The sequence below is a fragment of the Ranitomeya variabilis genome, chromosome 2 (assembly GCF_051348905.1).
Source record: "Ranitomeya variabilis isolate aRanVar5 chromosome 2, aRanVar5.hap1, whole genome shotgun sequence".
NCBI lineage: Eukaryota > Metazoa > Chordata > Amphibia > Anura > Dendrobatidae > Ranitomeya > Ranitomeya variabilis.
The window spans coordinates 532,499,555-532,520,191 of record NC_135233.1 but is presented as its reverse complement, the minus strand read 5'-3'; the positions used below and the strand labels follow the sequence as shown (position 1 = coordinate 532,520,191).

At 43.9% G+C, this 20,637-nt stretch overlaps 1 protein-coding gene across 5 annotated transcripts in view; it reads right to left on the bottom strand.

Moving 5' to 3' along the window:
• The window catches only part of TCP11L1 (t-complex 11 like 1), a 198,592-nt gene that overhangs the window by 134,321 nt on the left and 43,634 nt on the right, over positions 1-20,637 (bottom strand). For 3 of the 5 annotated variants that reach the window (XR_013221606.1, XM_077288103.1, XM_077288105.1), the window contains exons 2-4: positions 11,197-11,357; positions 10,307-10,439; positions 707-827 (exon numbers count right to left, since the gene is read on the bottom strand). Coding sequence is in view for 4 of the 5 variants with exons in the window: in XM_077288103.1 (XP_077144218.1) it covers positions 707-827; positions 10,307-10,439; positions 11,197-11,353 (411 nt within the window). In the remaining variant the exon portion in view is untranslated. Of the gene's footprint in view, positions 1-706; positions 828-10,306; positions 10,442-11,196; positions 11,358-12,349; positions 12,494-20,637 lie in introns of those variants that run through there. The other 2 variants (XM_077288104.1, XM_077288106.1) reach the window with 2 other exon arrangements.

Genomic DNA, 20,637 nt, shown 5'->3' with positions numbered 1-20,637 from the left:
GGGACGCGAACGTGAGTATGTAGTGTTTGTTTTTTTACATTTTACCCTGGTAACCAGGGTAAACATCGGGTTACTAAGCGCGGCCGTGCGCTTAGCAACCCGATGTTTACCCTGGTTACGCAGGGACCTCGGCATCGTTGGTCGCTGGAGAGCTGTCTGTGTGACAGCTCTCCAGCGACCAAACAGCGACGCTGCAGCGATCGGCATCGTTGTCTGTATCGCTGCAGCGTCGCTTAGTGTGACGGTACCTTTAGCCTGAGGATACAGTCACCCATGTGTGTGGCACGTCCTTGGTCTTGGACATCATGCTGACTCAGAATTTCATTATTCCTGACACACATCAGTTTTAAAAATGGATCTGTACTCCGGTCCAGGAGACGCAGAACACGTCCTATTCTCAGCCGCTTTGCAGATCAGACTCGGGCATTAAAGTCTATGTGAATCTGGGAGACACAGGTGACACACTGACGACCGACTGTGCTGCAGAAATCCATCAGAGTTTCACCAGTTTCCAACAGATCCATTGTTAAAAATTAAGGGATAAAACAAACTCCAGTCAACCTGCTTTAGCATAAAAAGAAAAAAATGGATGATAGAAAAAACTAGAAGCAAATAAGATAATATCTGAGAATAACATTGGTCTGTTTCTGTGAATTGGATGTGTGACCGTAGCCTTACAGTTATCAGACTGGGACATTGCGATTACCTCTTTAATTTCTCCTAGTAATATAATGGCGTGATCATAAACTGGTGGTTGTTCTCTGAACTGAGTCTCCAGGCAATCCCAGAAGGCTTTATGCACAATATCCCGAACTGTTCTTTCTAGACTACAAGAAAAAAAAAAAAAAAAAAAAAAAAACAGTTTTAGCAATAGACATGGCTACAAGCCTCTGCACTTAATAATAATAAATAATAATTTCATTTATATAGCGCCAACAGATTCCGCAGCACTTTACATTTTAGAGGGGACTTGTACAGACAATAGACATTACAGCATAACAATAAACACAGATCAACACAGATACCTAGAGGAGTGAGGGCCCTGCTCGCAAGCTTACAAACTACGGAGAAAATGGGAGACACGAGAGGTGGATGGATGCACTTGCATGTAGACATCACAGGAGGTGATGGCAGACCGGGCCCAATCCCTACTGTAATGCTCAAGAACGGAGATCTGCAAGGCTCTGCAGCCACAGTAAATCTCTCCTGCCAGGAGTCTGCGAGGAGGCAGCGGTCATCATCTGTTTTCATGCTAACTTGCTCTCATTCACATTTCAGTATAATCAGTATAGACATCATTTACTACAAATTAAGGACAACCAAAAGATAATTATCCACTTAAATCAGATAGAGAAATGTATTTTCCCTTTTAGAAGCACATTTCTTTGCCTGGATAAGAACAAAGACATCTTGGTTATGGACAGACAAAGTCATGTACTGTGCAGCAATGTGTCCTCCTGTGGGCACTAGTAGTGATAGATTGGAGGACCCTGCACTTTCCTCTCGTCTACTGCTGACATGGTGACAATTGCTGCCTTCGTTGTCCCGCTTCTTCCAGCTAGGTCCAGTGTAAGGAGAAAATTGCTGGCTTGCTGTAAGGCGTAAGGCTGTGTGCACACGTTGCGGTTTTTTTGCATTTTTTTGCTATAAAAACGCATAAAAAATGCATCCCATCAATTAGAATGCATTCCGCAATTTTTGTGCATATGATGCGTTTTTTTCCGCAAAAAAAAAAAAAAAACGCGCAAAAAACGTCCGGTTTTGCTCAGGAAATTTCTGCAAGAAATCCTGAACGTGTCCACATAGCCTTACAGTAACAAGGAACAAGGGAATTTGCATTTCCTTCTAAATTAGATGTACAAAAACAAATTGTATTGTGGTACCGTGTTAGCCAGAAAAATCGATGCGAATACTTTTCTGCCCAATGATGACAAAAGTATTCTAGGAGTGATACCTTTATTGGCTAACCAAAAAATATGTTTGCAGCTTTCAGAGCACAGAGGCTCCTTCTTCAGGCAAGATTACAAATAGATTAATAAGAAACAACACAACATTTAAATTATACTACAGTAGGACATTTGTTCAGGGGGGTGGGAGGTGTGATAAGCCAAGGAAATCAAATTAGGCATTTTCTTACAAATGGAGAGGCAGTGGGAATAATGTTCTTAGCTATCTGGAGTCCGTCTGGTGGAGATGTGAATTGTATCCATGTAGTGACTCACAAATCCAGGTGTTAAATTGAGTCCTAGTGTTAAAGAATTGAACATCTTCATCAGTTTGAATTCCCAAATTTTTTTTTCCCTGTCATCCTCAAAATGACCTTTTAGTACTAAGACTTTAAAATCTGTCATACTGTGTCCAGGTCCAGACAAATGTTTTCCCACAGGCGTGTGTAGATTTTAAAGTCATAATACTAAAAGGTAATTTTAAAGATGACAGGGAAAGAAAAATTTGGGAATTCAAACTGATGAAGATGTTCAATTCTTTAACATTATGACTCAATTTAAGGGTATCACTCCTAGAATACTTCTGTCATCATTGGGCAGAAAAGTATACACATCGATCTTCTAAATTAGAAAACAATATCCAAATCTTTTATATCATTACAAAAATCCCCCATTAATCAACTTATAAAGGGAAATTATCACCAGGTTTTCCCTCAAGACACCACCTTTAAGTCATCTTGACAATCACTACAGCAACCTGTTAAGCGCCCGGCTCCCTGCACATCAGAGAAAATACTTTTTATAACTATCCCGTGTCGTAAGCTAATCCGCTTGGTCCTCTCTGATGGACGTCAGCACCTTCTTCATCACCGGCCCTCCTGACTGTCTGTCGCCTCCTAGGTCATCCATATGTTGAGCCTGCGCAGCTCCAGTTCTCTGAGGTGCAGGTGCAAGAGTTGTGCAGGCTGGAGATAGTCTTGAGCTGAGTGATACCAGAATTTCCACTATGGTATTTAGTCGACATTCTCTTGTCTTTGCCATTGTGGACAAGGAAGACAGAATAACGCCTCGTTCAGGCATCCATGCATTGCGGTCAATCATGGTGCGCATATGAACTGTGATGCACAGGAGTCTGAATGAGGCTGGGGAGATTCAGAGCTGTCCTTCATAGGCGTATTAGTCATTTAAGCACTGACAATGGGGAACAGGAGAGCATTATGTCTTATTAATCACAGGTAAGGCTTAATTTCTCAAGCTGCTTTTAAATGGTATAGGTTAGAAATTGTAGATGTTTTAGATTAATTAAAACCTACGTCTGCAAGGTTCAATACATCTACCATTGAGAATAATGGAGAAAAAATAAAGTCTTTATCCTTTTTTTCAAGCTAATAAAAGAGATTAACTTCTTTTTTTGTACATCTAAAAAACAAACAAACGATACAACGTACACCTGACAAAATGCAGTCGAAAGAACCTTTTTTTTTCACTACATCTTGCTCATTTTAGACTATGGATACATCAGATTACAGGTTTTTGCCATCTTGGTGTATACATCCAGCAGAATGCACTAAACAACTGTGAACTTAGTGATCGTTGACCACATTATTTTGGCATGAACATATGTGCAGTACATTTCAATATGTTTTCCTGTCTGTTCCATTAAAAGGTAAATAAAAAAAAAGCAAATTTAGATGTAGACGAATTTAGGAAACATACATTAAATATCAGTTTTTCAGTTTTCTTGGGGGGACACTCTGGATTGGGACTGGCCTAGACCTATCACAGGATTTTATGAATCTTGATATCCATTGATTGGCCTCAAGGATACAACTATACAAAGCCCCTAAAGCTGGTAGTTGTACCTTAAAGGTACTAGTAGTCAACCCTAGTGTTCCAGTCCAGTCTGAAGGAACTCTAGAATCGGACCGGTTGGAGTCTTTTGACCTAATGGCTTCCTTAAAAGCTTCAGCATTTTTTTCCACATCCTGCGGTAAATTCTCATTGTAATAGGTTTTCTACTTTTTAGCATGGTAGAAACTACTCCTGGAGAAAAACCCTTGTTACTTAGTATTGTCCTTTCAAATTCCATGCAGCTAGATGGAAGCCCTTTATTTGAGTGTAGAACACTGGCCCCTGAGAAAGAAGGTCTGGAATTTCTGGCAAAATCCATGGATCTGACAATGACATTACTCTTAGTAGGGAAAACTATGGTCTTTTTGGCCAGAAGGGGGCAGTTAATATCACTTTCGCCTGATCCTCCTAGATCTTTTTCACGACTGCTGGAATCATTGTTATGAGAGGAAACGCGTAAGCAATCCTTAATTTCCAGGGAATCTGAAGGGAATTCACCACATACAGGTTTTCCTTTGGGTCTAGTGAACAGAATCTTTTTACCTTTCTGTTGTATCTTTCAGCAAACAAATCTGTCTTCGGCAACTCCATGAATGGACCATCTGCTGAAACACTGACTAGTTTAGGGCCCATTCCCCCGGTTTCAGCTTGTTGCGGCTTAGAAAGTCTGCCATGATGTTAGGGTTTCCAACAGGGACATAGCTTTCCTTAGGGACATCTTTGAAAGCTCTATGGCTGCTGAGGTCAGGTTCACAACTTTGTCCACCTTGTCCTCGTGTAAGAAAAAGGCCTTTAGTTCAGAGTTCAGAACTTGATTGGGATGTGATAGTAAGTATCCTTTAAGTAGACCACCATAAAACAATTGTGGTGAAATTTTATGGACGTATTCATGGAACCCATCTTGAAAGTATGATTTTTTTTATCCAGCGATTGAGACCCTTGAGATTGATGATGGTCCTGAATGAGCCATCTGGCTTTTTTTTATATCAAAAAGAGGGAGGAATAAAATCCCCTTCCTTTTTGTTTGCCTGAAATCTCACCTAGGACCTGCCCTACTTCCTTCTTTCGCCAGGAGGACGTCCCCTACTAAATTTCTTCCTCCAAAGGAAAGTGTTCCTCGACTCTCCTGAGAAACCGGAAAAGATCTTTTTCTCATCACCGGCCTTTTCTAGGATGTCATCCAACTTTTTCCTAAACAAAAATTGGCCATCACCAGGTATGGAGCACAACTCACTCTTCGATTGTAAATCTCCCACACAGCCTTTGAGCCACAAGGCCGGTCTTGCTGCATTAGACAGACCGGCAGACCTAGCCGCTAGCTAGGTTGACGTGTCCGCTAGGAATGCTGGGGATGCGTGCAACAGGGGCAGGTTGGACAAGATCTTTTCCCTTGAGGTCTTGCTCTTGAACTGTTCCTCCAGCTGTTGTAGCCAAACCATAAGGACCCATGCGGTACAAGACTGTCGATTGCCGGTTTAAGAGCTCCTGCTGTCGCTTCCCAAATGTGTCTCAGATAAATGTCCGCCTTCTTATCCAACGGGTCCCTGAGTGTCCCTGAATCTTCTAAGGGTAGTGCTGACCGCTTTGATGATCTGAATACTACACCATCAATCCTAGAGAACTTGTCCCATAGCTCTGAATCTTTTTCCTCAAAAGGATATCTCCAGCCTCCTCCTCTCTCTGCTAAAGAGTGCGTGGATCTTATTATTGACCGGAAAGGTGCATTTCGTCTTCTCTAACCCCCCAAACATCACATCCTCAAGAGATTTAGATGTCTTCTCCAACTTCAGGCCCATTGTTGTTCTAACAGCCTTAAGCAGCTTATCCGTGTCATCCACTGGAAAAAACACGGTCTGCCCCCCATGTTACTGTCCGAGGAGGATGAGGACTTGCTATAATATTGTCCTTCTGATAACCATGGAGAGGAGTCAGAGTTTGAAGAAACTTCAGTAAATGTTTTCTTCCCTTTCTTTAATAGGGTTTTTAGGGAGCACTCCACTTCAGATCTAATAATGGACCGAAGGCTTGCTGCAAAGTCAGGGGTTTCCTCACTAATGGTCCTGTGGATGCATACGGAGCAGAGGTTCTTCTGCCAATCCACTGCTAGTGGGTTTTTGCACTTCGCATACTCCCTGTTCCTCTTCTTAGCGCTAGCTTTCCTTGGCCTCTCCTAGTGATTTAAACAAACAATAAGGAGCCTATTAACAAATGGTGACATTCACGAAGATCACTCTCCACCCACTGTCACTTAAAAGTACCAGATTCATAGGCTGTTTTGGAACATGTAGTATATCCTCTCTGGACATCGAGGAGTCTTGAGATGCCCAGCTTCTCTGCTCCTACCACTTGAACGGCTGCCTCTCCTGTGTCCACGTTGATGGCGAATTGCTGGTGGCTGCTGCTGGTGGTTGCCTGGGTCCATGTTAACCAACCACCGCACTGGAGTCTAAGCAGCTTTCTGCCCTCTGCTCTTCCCTTAAGAAGGGTGAGACAATGCCATCTTGTGCGTCTCTTCCGGTTCCGATGATTCCCCCCAGCTCGCGAAAGTTGGCCTGAACTCTGTCATGCGTGTCCCCGCCGGCGACGCGTAGGGTGGTGCCATCTTCTTCTGGTGCACACCTATCATCACAGGAGTACGTCAATATCCATCGTGCCTCGCGCCCGTGACGTCAGCGGTGCATGCCGGATGTGCCTCCAGGCCACATCATCGTGCTGACCAGCGGAGAGTGGGCATGAGAAAAGCAGCAGGGTGAGGACGGTGCAGCGGTCCGAGGCAGGCTTCTGAAATGTCTGTGCCGCTGGCGCCTGCACATACACCAAGTTCCAGTGGGACCCATGGACAGCGCTTCCAGGCACCATAAGGCCAGCGTCACAGGTACGCAGCCTGTTCTTTTGACTCCGGGACAGGACTGGGAAAGCTTTTTTCCCTTTAACCATAGACTTCAGCATGAAGTTCCCATGAAGAACAGGAAACCAACAAATGCGTGGGGGGAGGTACTGCCACTTATTTCAGTAGGCTTTCTGTCCTTGCTGGGCGGAGCCCTGTCTCAGGTGTGTTGTCATGAGTGAAGGGAAAATAGGAATTTAAAATTTCGGCCTTCTCAACATCATTTTTGACAACTTCCCAGTTTTCCTCCTGTAAAAATCATATTGCAGCTTTGACTTTTCTTTTGATTTTGACATACTCCCCAAATCCTTTTTTATTGCTTTTGGCATCCCTTGCAAGCCTCACTTCATTACTGGCTTTAGCTGTTCTAACTTGCCCTGCATTCCCACTCTTTCCATTTAATGTACATTTCTTTTTTCCTTTTTTCACAAGTGCTTAATTTCTGTGTTCATCCATCCTAGTCTCTTCAAATGCTTCCAATTCTTCCTTCTTTTCGGGATTGTTACTGATTGTGCACTGAGAATTTCATTTAGCAAAATCCCCCCTTACTTCTTGGACATTTCTGTCCTTTAGAACATCCAGCCATTGGATCTTTCCTACCCTCTTTCGGAGTCCATTAAAATCTGCCACTCTGATGTCCAACCTTAAAGTCTGAGTCCTCTCTGGTCTTCTTCCTCTTGTAATCAAAAAATTCAAGGCTAGCATGATCGCTGCCTCCTACATTTACAGCCACCTTTACTTCCTCAACCATTTCCTCCTTATTGCCAAGAATTAGGTACAAGTTTGCAGATCATCCTGTTCTCTCTTCTACCTTTTGAAACTAAGAGAAGAAAATAATTTTCTGGACAAACATTTGGATAGTGAAAATCTCCCATGATCAATAGGTCATACTTTTTTTTTAGAACAGACATCTGATGTAAAGAGAGTTCATCTATATCTTCAGTCTGTCCAGGTGGCCTATAGAAAACACCTACAATAGAGTATTTTCTGTTCTTCTCTCCTTGTATTCTTACCCAAACAGTTTCTGCAGAGCTACCACTCTCTGAAGATTGGATCTCTGTGGAGATATAAGTTTTCTTAACATATAATGCAGCATCTCCTCCCTTCTTGTTAATTTTGCTTCTAATAAATAAGTTGTAGCCTTCAAGGTTTGTATTCCAATCGTGTACCATCCCACCAAGTTTCAGTGATGCCTATGACATCATATCTCTTCCTGTGTTAGCAGCTCCAATTCCCCTTGTTTGTTTTCTATGCTTTGTGCATTTATATAGACACATTTTAGGTTGTAGTTGGTTTCTCTTGCTCCTCTATTTTCTTCAGAATGTTTTGTTTTTGTTCTTTATTCACTTCTAATAGGGTTCTCAAAAGAATTCATTAGCTGCATACTATGATGATATTTATGTCCAAATTATTGTAACTGAAGTATACAGATTAAGCTGTAGACATTTGAACCCCAAATATGTCAACTGTGCAATGAGCATCGTATTTGTGTCATCTACTATATAATTGTCTAAGGGTCACTTCCGTCTGTCTGTCCTTCTGTCTGTCTGTTGCGGATATTCATTGGTCGCGGCCTCTGTCTGTCATGGAAATCCAAGTCGCCGATTGGTTGCGGCAAAACGGCCACGACCAATCAGCGACGGGCACAGTCCGGCGGCAAAATGGCCGCTCCTTCCTCCCCGCAGTCAGTGCCCGCTCCATAATCCCCTCCAGTCAGCGCTCACAAAGGGTTAGTGGCAGCGGTAACGGACCGCGTTATGCCGCGGTGTAATGCACTCAGTTACCGCTGCTATTAACCCTGTGTGACCAACTTTTTACTATTGATGCTGCCTATGCGACATCAATAGTAAAAAGATCTAATGTTAAAAATAATAATAATAAAAAAAAAATCGTTATATACTCACCGTCCGTCGGCCCCTCGGATCCAGAACCGGCCTTTCCCGCTCCTCTCGACGCTCCGGTGACCGCTACCTCATCATCTCGCGAGACCGCAATGCACTCTTGGGACCGGAGCGCACGAGGAGCGTCGGTAACCGCATCCGGGGGCCAACGGAAGGTGAGTATATAACTATTTTTTATTTTAATTCTTTTTTTTAACAGCGATATGATGCCCACATTGCTATATACTGCGTTGCTGTGTAATATACTACGTGGGCTGGGCAATATATTACGTGGCTGTGCAATATACTACATGGGCTGTGCAATATACTACGTGGCTGTGCAATATACTACGTGGGCTGTGATATATACTGCGTGGGCTGTGCAATATACTACGTGGGCTGGGCTGTGCAATGTACTACGTGGGCTGTGCAATGAACTACGTGGGCTGTGAAATATACTTCGTGGGCTGTGCAATATACTACGTGGGCTGTGCAATATACTGCTTGGGCTGTGCAATATACTACGTGGGCTGTGCAATATACTACGTGGGCTGTGCAATATACTACGTGGGCTGTGCAATATATTACGTGGCTGTGCAATATACTACGTGGGCTGTGCAATATACTACGTGGGCTGTGCAATATACTACGTGGCTGTGCAATATACTACGTGGGCTGTGCTATATACTGCGTGGGCTGTACAATATACTACGTGGGCTGTGCAATATACTACGTGGGCTGTGCAATATACTACGTGGGCTGTGCAATATAATATACTACGTGGGCTGTGCAATATACTACGTGGGCTGTGTTATACACTACGTGGCCTGTGTTATACACTACGTGGCCTGTGTTATACACTACGAGGGCTGTGTTATACACTACGTGGCCCGTGTTATACACTACGTGGGCTGTGTTATACACTACATGCACTGTGTTATATACTACGTCGGCTGTGTGATACACTACGTGGGCTGTTATACACTACGTGGGCTGTGTTATACACTACGTGGGCTGTGTTATATACTGCGTGCGTGGGCTGTTATATACTACGTGAGCTGTGTTATATGCTACGTGGGCTGTTATAAACATACGTGGCTGCGTTATATGCTATGTGGGCTGTTATACACTCCGTGGGCTGTGCTATATACTACGTGGCTGTGCTATATACTCCGTGGGCTGTGTTATATACTACGTGGTTGGCTATATACTCCGTGGGCTGTGCTACATACTACGTGGCTGTGCTATATACTACGTGTCTGTGCAATATACTAAGTGGCTGTGCAATATACTACATGGCCAGCTGAGAACAATCAGCGACAGGCGCAGTCCGGCTCCGAATTGGCGTGGGATTTGAACCACGCTTCGCTAATTGGTCGCGGCCGGCCGAATCCTGTGTATTCAATGTATTATTCTAAAATCTTCATAAATAAACTACATACATATTCTAGAATACCCAATGCGTTAGAATCGAGCTACCATCTAGTTTTACATAAAAGCTTCAGTATAAGTCACACAGATGACATGCAGAGGCAGAGCAATATGGGATATGTACTACAAAAAAAAGCATCTGGACCCTGGTTGCTAAAATTGCCTCAATCACTCTTACAAATAAAGAGGCAATGGTACTATAAAAGGCAATAATTAGTTAAAGCTCTTAATGAAAATTATGTACAAATTTTTGGTTTAAGTTACAACTAAAGTTCTGAGAAGGTGATTGTGTGGATGGCATCAAATCTTACCTTCCCTGAGGCAACTCTGCAGGTTTGATTTGAAAACCTCCATTGACCACAATCTCATGAGCCAAAGCCATGTTGGTGACCCCTTTAGCTACATCCATCAGTTCTTCCACGGAGACAAAGCGAGGTGGGCTGGCTGCAAGACACACACTGAAGTCAGTATATGTCCGGAGCCAACATTCTGCTGCTTGTTAAACAAAACAATAGGACCATTAGAAAAACTTTGCTTATGGCATATGTCAAACCCGTAATAAGACAACAGTTATAGAGCAATTTTTGTTGGGAAACTAATGGTCCTGAAGCAAGAAAAAAAAAAAAAATGCTACGTATGTGATTACCCCACCGGCTGCCTCCTCTAAAAGCTATAAGGATATTGCCAGGTAGACGTTCATTCTGGAAAATCATGTGGCCACTGCACATGGGGACAAGTGTGGAACCTTTATAGTTTTTTGGAAATTTCATCAGAAAGTGTGTTGCTGCAATGGAAGCAGAGCACAGATGGGGGAAAGCGCTGGGCATCTGCAGTGGTCGCTGGTTGTAGTATACAGCTCACATCCATCTGCAATAACTACAATTTCAGCTATTTGACTCTTTAATTGTTGCTAACAGCGTCTCTGGCATCTAGATGGATGCTCAAATACGTATCTTTACACAACCAGAGAGTTCTGACTGGACAAGGTTGGACTTTGGAAATACCCCGTGGGCAAGAAGAATATTACCACAAAGGAGGCAAATTATTCATAAATTTCCAGGAGGAAAAATGGAGTACACAGCTCCAAGGAATCATTCTCTGATGGGGAACACAAGTATTAGACATGTGAGGAGAGTGGACAACTCATCTAATGGCCACTAATTATACAAATGGCCTTAGCTGGAAGAGAAGTAACACTCACCCTGTGGGATGTTCTCTCTGTGCGGACTTGGGGTGCTCTGCCGGATCCTCTTCCGCACGGATTCCTCGGAGACATCTTCGCTGTTGCTGTGACCAGCTCTGCTGGGTTCATCTGATGATTCTTCTGCAGGCTCTGATTTATCAGGTTCAAAAGGCATGATCCTGTAATGTCAAGCAAAGGCAGGCAAGATTATCTCCCACAATACAAAGCTCAATGCCGCTCCACTACGGTCTAAAAACTTACACTATATTCTTAAAGGGGGTTGTACAAGCTGAAAAGTTTTACTGATGCATGGTGAAAATAACAAAGGCATTCTCTCCTAATATCACCCCAGTGATCCAGGGCAGCCCCTCCATCCCACCCTGTGATCTGTACCGACACCAGAAAGGATGACATCACTGATCTTCTGCCACAGGACCACAAAGTCTTCTGATGGGTTGCTGCAGTCTTTTGACTAGAACTGCAATTCATCACGTTTTTCTGATGATGCGTAATTCTGATAGCCTGACCACTGCAGCCAATCACAGGCCTCAGTGTTCCTGTGACAGAACAGTCTCATCATCACTTCTGGTTCCAATGAGGCAATCTCACGGGGTCTGAGCTGGAAGAGTGGGGGGATGACAGGAGGAGTGTATGTCTCAGTTTGATATTTTCACTCCATTTATGCCCCTGGAAAAAAGTATATATTTAGAAAGGGACACTGCTTTAAAAGCTATGGACATATCAGTACCTGAAAAATTCAAAACACAAAAAATATTAAGGAAAATAGAAAAAATTTGAGTCTGGCTCAACAGGACTGGATTTTCCTTTTCCTTTTCAAAAAAAATTATAGTGCATACAAAAGAAAAACGTACATAGTCGACATGACCCAGTCGACGCGTTTCGACTGCACTAGGAAGTCTTACTAATGAGTCATGAGTAACACTGCCTAGTGCAGTCGAAACGCGTTGACTGGGTCATGTCGACCATGTACATTTTTCTTTTGTATGCACTATAATTTCTTTTGAAAAAGGAAAATCAAATCCTGTTGAGCCAGGCTCCAATTTTTTCTATTTTCCTTGATGTGAGGCAGGGCGAGGCCGATGTCTGAGCCCCAGGTGGATGAGCATACAGCAGTTGGGTGAGCTGGAATCAAGTTTCACATTACACCTACAGGAGTGTTTATGACCTGCTGAAGAAAGCGGGCGTCCCCTCTGAAATGTAGCCTAAGTCCGTGCATTTGGAACTGGCTGCTCCTGGGCCGGCTACATGTCTTGGAGTCTGGATATCATATTGGAGGCATGTGTGCTAAGAAAAAAGGTTTACAATTGCCAAACAAGGATTAAAGACATTTTATCTTTATATGGTAATATACAAAATATGAAATGGTTATTGAAATTGTACTAAAACAAATTGCACACAGTAATTTTTTTTTATAGCATGTTAATACTGTTTGGAGAGCATTTTTTTTCAATTTGCTGCGTTAATGACATACCATTCTACATCTACAGGAGGAAGTCTCCCGTTTGCACCTATAACAGCTTGCTCTCTTCTGAGAAGGATTTCTACAAGATTTTGTCTCAAGGAATTTTTGTCTATTCATCCTCAAGAACATTTGTGAAGACAAATACTGATATTGGACGACAGGGCTTAGGCTGGTTCCACATTTGCGGATGGAGGGCTTCGTACGTCCTCTGGTCAGCTCCACCCACCACCGCACCTCCTCCGGTCAACTCCGCCTACGTCGGTATGCGGCGTGCCTACCTTATCTTTACCATTAGGTACGCAGGCCATGTCGATGTAGGCGGATGTAGGCGGATGCCTCCGTATGCGTCGTTTTGACGGTGCGGTGACCTGCGCCGAACGCAGCGAGTTGCAATTTAGTGCGGCCGCTGCACCGTCAAAACGACGCATGCGGAGGCATCCGCATACATCAGCATAGCCTGCGTACCTAATGGTGAAGATAGGGTACGCATGCTGCATGCCGACGTAGGCGGAGGTGACCAGAGGAGGTGCGGCGGTGGGCGGAGCTTCACGGAGGACGTAAGCAGCCCTCCATCCGCAAATGAGAAACCAGCCTTAGCTAGTAATCTTGGGCTAGTAACAGGAAGAAAACCGGCACTGCTGTGATGCCTGAGGCTAGCTGAACAGCTGACTGTGATTTACACCTTGCCCCAGAATGCCTGGGTGCAGACCATGAAAAAAGCTGTGCAAATAATGTCCACAGAAGAAACCTGGTTGCACTCACCGGTACTTTGTAAAAACTTCCTTTATTGGCACTCTTGATTAAAACATGCCCACATGAAGGTACTCACAAGATACACTCTGAACAATGGCAGTTTCACGCCTCCTTCAACAGGACTCGTTGAAGCAGAGGAGGTGGCAATAGGACTGAAGGAAAAACCTGAATACAATTTGTGCGCGTCACAATAATTTTGCTGTAGTTGCGTTTGTCTGGATTTTCAATCAAGCTTTACTTCTCATGCTTTCAGAAATAATTAATAATCCCTGCTTTACAACATCTCTGCTCAACCACTGTGCTCTGTGGCATTCCCCAGCACTGGCCAGCATGCCATTACCTGCTATGGTATTGACAAGCATAATATTGGAGACATGGTTCTATGTAGTGCCCGCTTAGCAGCTGAGACATGGCTCTCACCATGCCAACATGAAAGTCAGCACGGTTTTCATGATAATGGCCACAACGTTTTGCAGAATCCATGCTACATGGGGCCAGACCTGCGACATGGGGCCACTCCTTTTAAACAGGTACAGGGATGCAGCATCTCCGCCACTTCAGGTGAGCGGACATCTTCCCTCACACGGAGTTGGGGAAGGGTCCTTTCATACTGACAGATCTTAATCTGCAACAAGTGTGGCACGTGATATATCGATCTGATCGCAATCACTGCCACTGTGTGATCAGATTATATAATATACGGTAATCATATATTAACATACAGATTATTATTAGCAGCACATCCCTATTTGTTCTCCGATCAGTGGACACATTTACTCAGCTCAGAATTTCAGGTATGGGCATTTATATGGCCCATGCAAAAGTGCCTAAATAATTATTTGCGTGGAGTGCATTGATCCCCAAGCAAGTTTGTTTTCGTCACATAGGCTTCAACTCAGTAAGTAAGATCTAATGGAGGAGCTTAAGAAATGTATAGCGGCAAAACGATGTAGCAGAAAACAGCCTAAATATATCTAAGCACGTACCTATATATAATAGGAAGATATGGTTAACCAGTTAATGCTAAAATGACTGACAATATTTCAAGACCAGATAATCGAACATAATCAATGAGGTAGGCCATAATAAGGTGCTTCTAAAATATCCCAAGCAAAACAGTTGGAACCACAAACCGTATAGTCAGAACAGGGATCACTAATGCATAAATGAAAAAAGGGTGAGCACCAAATCAGTAGTGGATAGCTCAGATAGGGAGGAGGTGGGTGAACAACCCCATGTTTATGGCAACTGTATCTGTGCTTCCACTGGGGTACACAACCCACATAGCATTTATATCTAAATGGCATCTGTAGATAATTAATGCAGGTTCATCATGAGATCAGGGACCGGATATACTAGACCATGACCATGGGATGTCAGACACACTGCACATACTCCATTCCCCAATGTACTATGGCTGGTGGAGAACCAATCACTAAGGAGAGGCAAGTGCTACTCTCAAACTACAGAGGTCCTGAATGTAAGGGGTGCATTGGACAATCCTCTAGATCAGGTGTGGGCAATTTTTCCCGAGGGGACACATGAGAGACCGTGACTGTTGTGGAGTGCCAAACCAACAAGCTCAACTTAAAAGAGAACGTGTCAAGTCCCCCATGCGCTCCAATCCAGCAGCATTGAGCTATGTGCGATTAAACTCTCTCCCTAACCAACCCGTATAACATAATTCAGTGAAATAAATGCTACAAAAAAGCATTCATAACTTCCGCTTTTCTATGCTAATTAGGGCTTTGACTAATGGATGGGGCGTTCGTTACCTGGCTTCAGAGACGCGCACTGACCATGAACGGAAGCCATATTCAGAACTTCCAGACATGCGTAGTGTGCGTCTGAAGCCGGGAAGGGTATAGCTGGCTTCAGAGGCACAGTGACGCTGCCGGAATAAGCGGCGCGTGCGCTGATTTGCATGAGATGACGATGAGGCCAAACTGAAGCACCGGGGATTTCGCCGACGGATTCTTACCGCAGATACCCTTGATAAAGGCAATGATGCCAAAACGTTGGATGGATCTATATCTGTAATATTCTATCATGTCGGCTGTGAATTAAACTAAAAATCTTAAAATAGAACTGTTTTGACTTATTGAGTGCCGAAGGTCATCGTTCTACAGTATTACTTTACTTTCCTTCTGATCACCATCCTTACATCCAGAGTGCACCACTTTTGGCTGATTCTACTTATTGTAGTCCATGCTAGTGGTAAAATCTGCTCGATATGACTTGCATTTATTTGCAAAAATATTGGAAATTTAGCAAAAATTTGGAAAATTTAGCAATTTTCAAACTTTTAAGTTCTAGGTTCTTAAATCACACAAAATAGTTAATGAATTTATTTATCACATCTACTTTACATCAGCACAATTTTTAAAACAATTTTATTTTGTTAGGAAGATATAAGGATTAAAAGTTGACCAGCGACTTCTCATATTTCAAACAAAATTTACAAAATCATATTTTATTTATATTTTTTAGGGACAATATCACACTTGACTTTGAGGGGCTTATGGTATATGACAGAAAATACCAAAAAATTACACCATTGTAAAAACTGCACCTCTCAAGGTGCTCAAATCAACGTTCAATAAGTTTATTAACCATTCACGTGCTTCATAGGAATTAGATTGGGAAGGAAAAAAAATGAACATTTAACTTTATTCACATAAATTTTACTTTACACACTTTTTTTTTATTTTTGCAAGGGTAACAGGAAAAAATGTACTTAAAATTTGGTGTGCAATTTCTCCTGAGTACACTGATTCCCCATATGTGGTGGGAAAACCACTGTTTTGGCGCACGGCAGGGCTCGGAAGGGACTTTTTGAATGTAAAATTTGCTGGAATAATTAGCCAATGCCATGTCGCATTTGGAGAGTCCATGATGTGCCTAAACAGTGAAAAACGCTCACAAATAACAATATTTTGGAAATTAGACCCCTCAGAGAACTTATCTAGATGTGTGGTGAGAACTTTGAACCCCCAGGTCCTTCACAGAAGTTTATAATGCTGAGCCGTGAAAATAAAGAAAAAAAAATATTACATTTTCACACTAGGAAATGGGTACAAAGTGACATCAAAATCTGTCACACAATTTCTGCTGAATGTGGAAATAACCAATATATGGCTGTAAAGTACTACCTAGCCGTACAGCGAGAATCTGGAGGGACGAGCACTATTTTCCTCCTGGAGTGCAGATTTTGCTAGAATAGTTTGCAAACTCCATATACAGAGCCCCTAAGTGCTAGAAGAGCAGAACTCCACCCCCTTACGTGACCCCATTTTGGAAATTATACCCCTTTGGGAATTTATCTAAAGATGTAGTGACGATTTTGACTCCATGGGTGTTTTCCAGAAACAAGCTGCAGTGGATGTTGCTGAGTGAAAATTGCAAACTGACATTGTAGTGCCCGTACATTGTAGTCATAAGTAGGGTTGAGCGACTTTTACTTTTTTGGGGTCGAGTCGGGTTTAGCGAAACCCGACTATCTCAAAAGTCGAGTCGAGTGCAATCGGCCGATTATCGCGAAAAGTCGGGGATCGACCGAAACACGAAACCCAATGCAAGTCAATGGGGAAGCATAGTCGGCAGTGAGTGGGGGCCAAGAAAACACCTACAGTGCCCATTTTAATGGCAAAAACATCCATTCTTGTTTCTGAAGCTTGTCAATCTTAATTAACTTTATAATAATAGTTGGGCATTGGATATTGGGGGTCATTTGGCTAAAGTTGTGGGGGGTAGGGCTGGTTCAAGTTTTTAGTGGGCCCAGGAAACGTGGACTACGTCACGGCGGTGGAGCAGTGAGAGGTAAGTATTTCAACTTTGCAAGTGCTGTGATCCTGAGCAAGCAGGGGGGGCCCACTCGTTCGCATTGGCACTGGCACAGGGCCCCTCAAAGTACGGCGGTGTTTGCACGGCGGGGGCGCCTCCCACCGGCAGCGACACTTCTGCGTACTCTGAGGGGCCCTGTGCCTGTGACGTCGCCAACGAGTATGCCCCCCCACCTGATGAAGGAACCTGCACTTTCATCTGCACCTTCCTCTTTGTCCCTGTGTAAGGTGGTATAGTATGCGGGAAGGGGAACCTGACTTTCAGCAGGGTCAGATTGTGGCTGTGTAGCGTGCAAGGGGAATGTAGTGGTCTGGGTCAATGTACCACAAGACTCATCTAGCACTGGCTGGGCAATGGGCAGGATGAGGAGGAAACACAGATATAGGCCCAAATAATAAAGTGGGCTAAATGCAGTTCAAAATTGGTAACAGGACTAGCCAGGCGGCATTGGTTTGTTCAGTGGAGTAGAAAACCCAGGAGTGGCAGACACTAAGGGCCCAACCACAGTAGTAGGCCCAATGCAGTTTAATATTACAAATAAAGGCCGAAAGTCTGAAGATTGAAGCTCGGGAAAACAAAACAGGAGAAAACCCAGGAGCGGCAGACACCGTTTTAAGGGCCCAACCACACTAGTAGGCCCAATGCAGTTTAATATTACAAATCTAGCCCGAAAGCCTGAAGATTGAAGCTCTGGAAAATAACACAGGACAACACCAAGGTGCGGCAGACACCGTTACTAGGCCCAACCAAAATAATAGGCCAACTGCAGTGTTATATAAACAACAACTTAATGAGAGCCTGAAGATTGAACCTCAGCTCTGTTCAGTGGAGAACAGAAAGCAGCGGCAGACACCGTTAGTAGGCCCCAATCACACTAGTAGGCCAACTGCAGTGTTATATTAACAACTACTTAATGAGAACCTGAAGATTGAAGCTCAAGAAAACCAAACAGGAGAAAACCCAGGAGCGGCAGACACCGTTAGTAGGGCCCAACCAGACAAGTAGGCCAAATGCAGTTAAATATCTGATACTATAGGCCGAAAGCCTGAAGACTGAAGCTCAGCTTTGTACAGTGGAGGACAACACCAAGGAGCGGCAGACACCGTTAGTAGGCTCCAACCACACTAGTAGGCCAACAGCAGTGTTATATGAACAACAACTACTTAATGAGAGCCTGAAGATTGAAGCTCAGGCAAGTAAACCTGGAGAACACCTTGGAGCGGCAGACACCGTTAGTAGGCCCCAAACAAAATAGTAGGCCAACTGCACTGTTATCTTAACAACAACTACTTAATGAGAGCCTGAAGATTGAAGCTCAGCTTTGTACAGTGAAGGACAACACAAGGGAGCGGCAGACACCGTTAGTAGGCCCCAAACAAAATAGTAGGCCAACTTGCACTGTTATCTTAACAACTACTTAATGAGAGCCTGAAAATTGAAGCTCAGCTTTGTACAGTAGAGAACAACACCAGGGAGCGGCAGACACAGTTAGTAGGCCCCAACCACACATATTAACAACAACTACTTAATGAGAGCCTGAAGATTGAAGCTCAGCTTTGTACAGTGAAGGACAACACAAGGGAGCGGCAGACACCGTTAGTAGGCCCCAACCGAAATAGTAGGCCAACTGCACTGTTATCTTAACAACAACTACTTAATGAGAGCCTGAAGATTGAAGCTCAGCTTTGTACAGTGGAGGACAACAACAGGGAGCGGCAGACACCGTTAGTAGGCCCCAACCACACATATTAACAACAACTACTTAATGAGAGCCTGAAGATTGAAGCTCAGCTTTGTACAGTGAAGGACAACACAAGGGAGCGGCAGACAACGTTAGTAGGCCCCAACCACACATATTAACAACTACTTAATGAGAGCCTGAAGACTGAAGCTCAGCTTTGTACAGTGAAGGACAACACAAGGGAGCGGCAGACACCGTTAGTAGGCCCCAACCACACATATTAACAACTACTTAATGAGAGCCTGAAGATTGAAGCTCAGCTTTGTACAGTGAAGGACAACACAAGGGAGCGGCAGACACCGTTAGTAGGCCCCAACCACACATGTTAACAACAACTACTTAATGAGAGCCTGAAGATTGAAGCTCAGCTTTGTACAGTGAAGGACAACACATGGGAGCGGCAGACACCGTTAGTAGGCCCCAACCAAAATAGTAGGCCAACTGCACTGTTATCTTAACAACAACTACTTAATGAGAGCCTGAAGATTGAAGCTCAGCTCTGTACAGTGGAGGACAACAACAGGGAGCGGCAGACACCGTTAGTAGGCCCCAACCGAAATAGTAGGCCAACTGCACTGTTATCTTAACAACAACTACTTAATGAGAGCCTGAAGATTGAAGCTCAGCTTTGTACAGTGGAGGACAACAACAGGGAGCGGCAGACACCGTTAGTAGGCCCCAACCACACATATTAACAACAACTACTTAATGAGAGCCTGAAGATTGAAGCTCAGCTTTGTACAGTGGAGGACAACACCAGGGAGCGGCAGACAACGTTAGTAGGCCCCAACCACACATATTAACAACTACTTAATGAGAGCCTGAAGACTGAAGCTCAGCTTTGTACAGTGAAGGACAACACAAGGGAGCGGCAGACACCGTTAGTAGGCCCCAACCACACATATTAACAACTACTTAATGAGAGCCTGAAGATTGAAGCTCAGCTTTGTACAGTGAAGGACAACACAAGGGAGCGGCAGACACCGTTAGTAGGCCCCAACCACACATGTTAACAACAACTACTTAATGAGAGCCTGAAGATTGAAGCTCAGCTTTGTACAGTGAAGGACAACACATGGGAGCGGCAGACACCGTTAGTAGGCCCCAACCAAAATAGTAGGCCAACTGCACTGTTATCTTAACAACAACTACTTAATGAGAGCCTGAAGATTGAAGCTCAGCTCTGTACAGTGGAGGACAACAACAGGGAGCGGCAGACATCGTTAGTAGGCCCCAACCACACATATTAACAACAACTACTTAATGAGAGCCAGAAGATTGAAGCTCAGCTTTGTACAGTGGAGGACAACACCAGGGAGCGGCAGACAACGTTAGTAGGCCCCAACCACACATATTAACAACAACTACTTAATGAGAGCCTGAAGATTGAAGCTCAGCTTTGTACAGTGGAGGACAACACAAGGGAGCGGCAGACAACATTAGTAGGCCCCAACCACACATATTAACAACTACTTAATGAGAGCCTGAAGATTGAAGCTCAGCTTTGTACAGTGGAGGACAACACCAGGGAGTGGCAGACAACGTTAGTAGGCCCCAACCACACATATTAACAACAACTACTTAAGGAGAGCCTGAAGATTGAAGCTCAGCTTTGTACAGTAGAGGACACCAGGGAGCG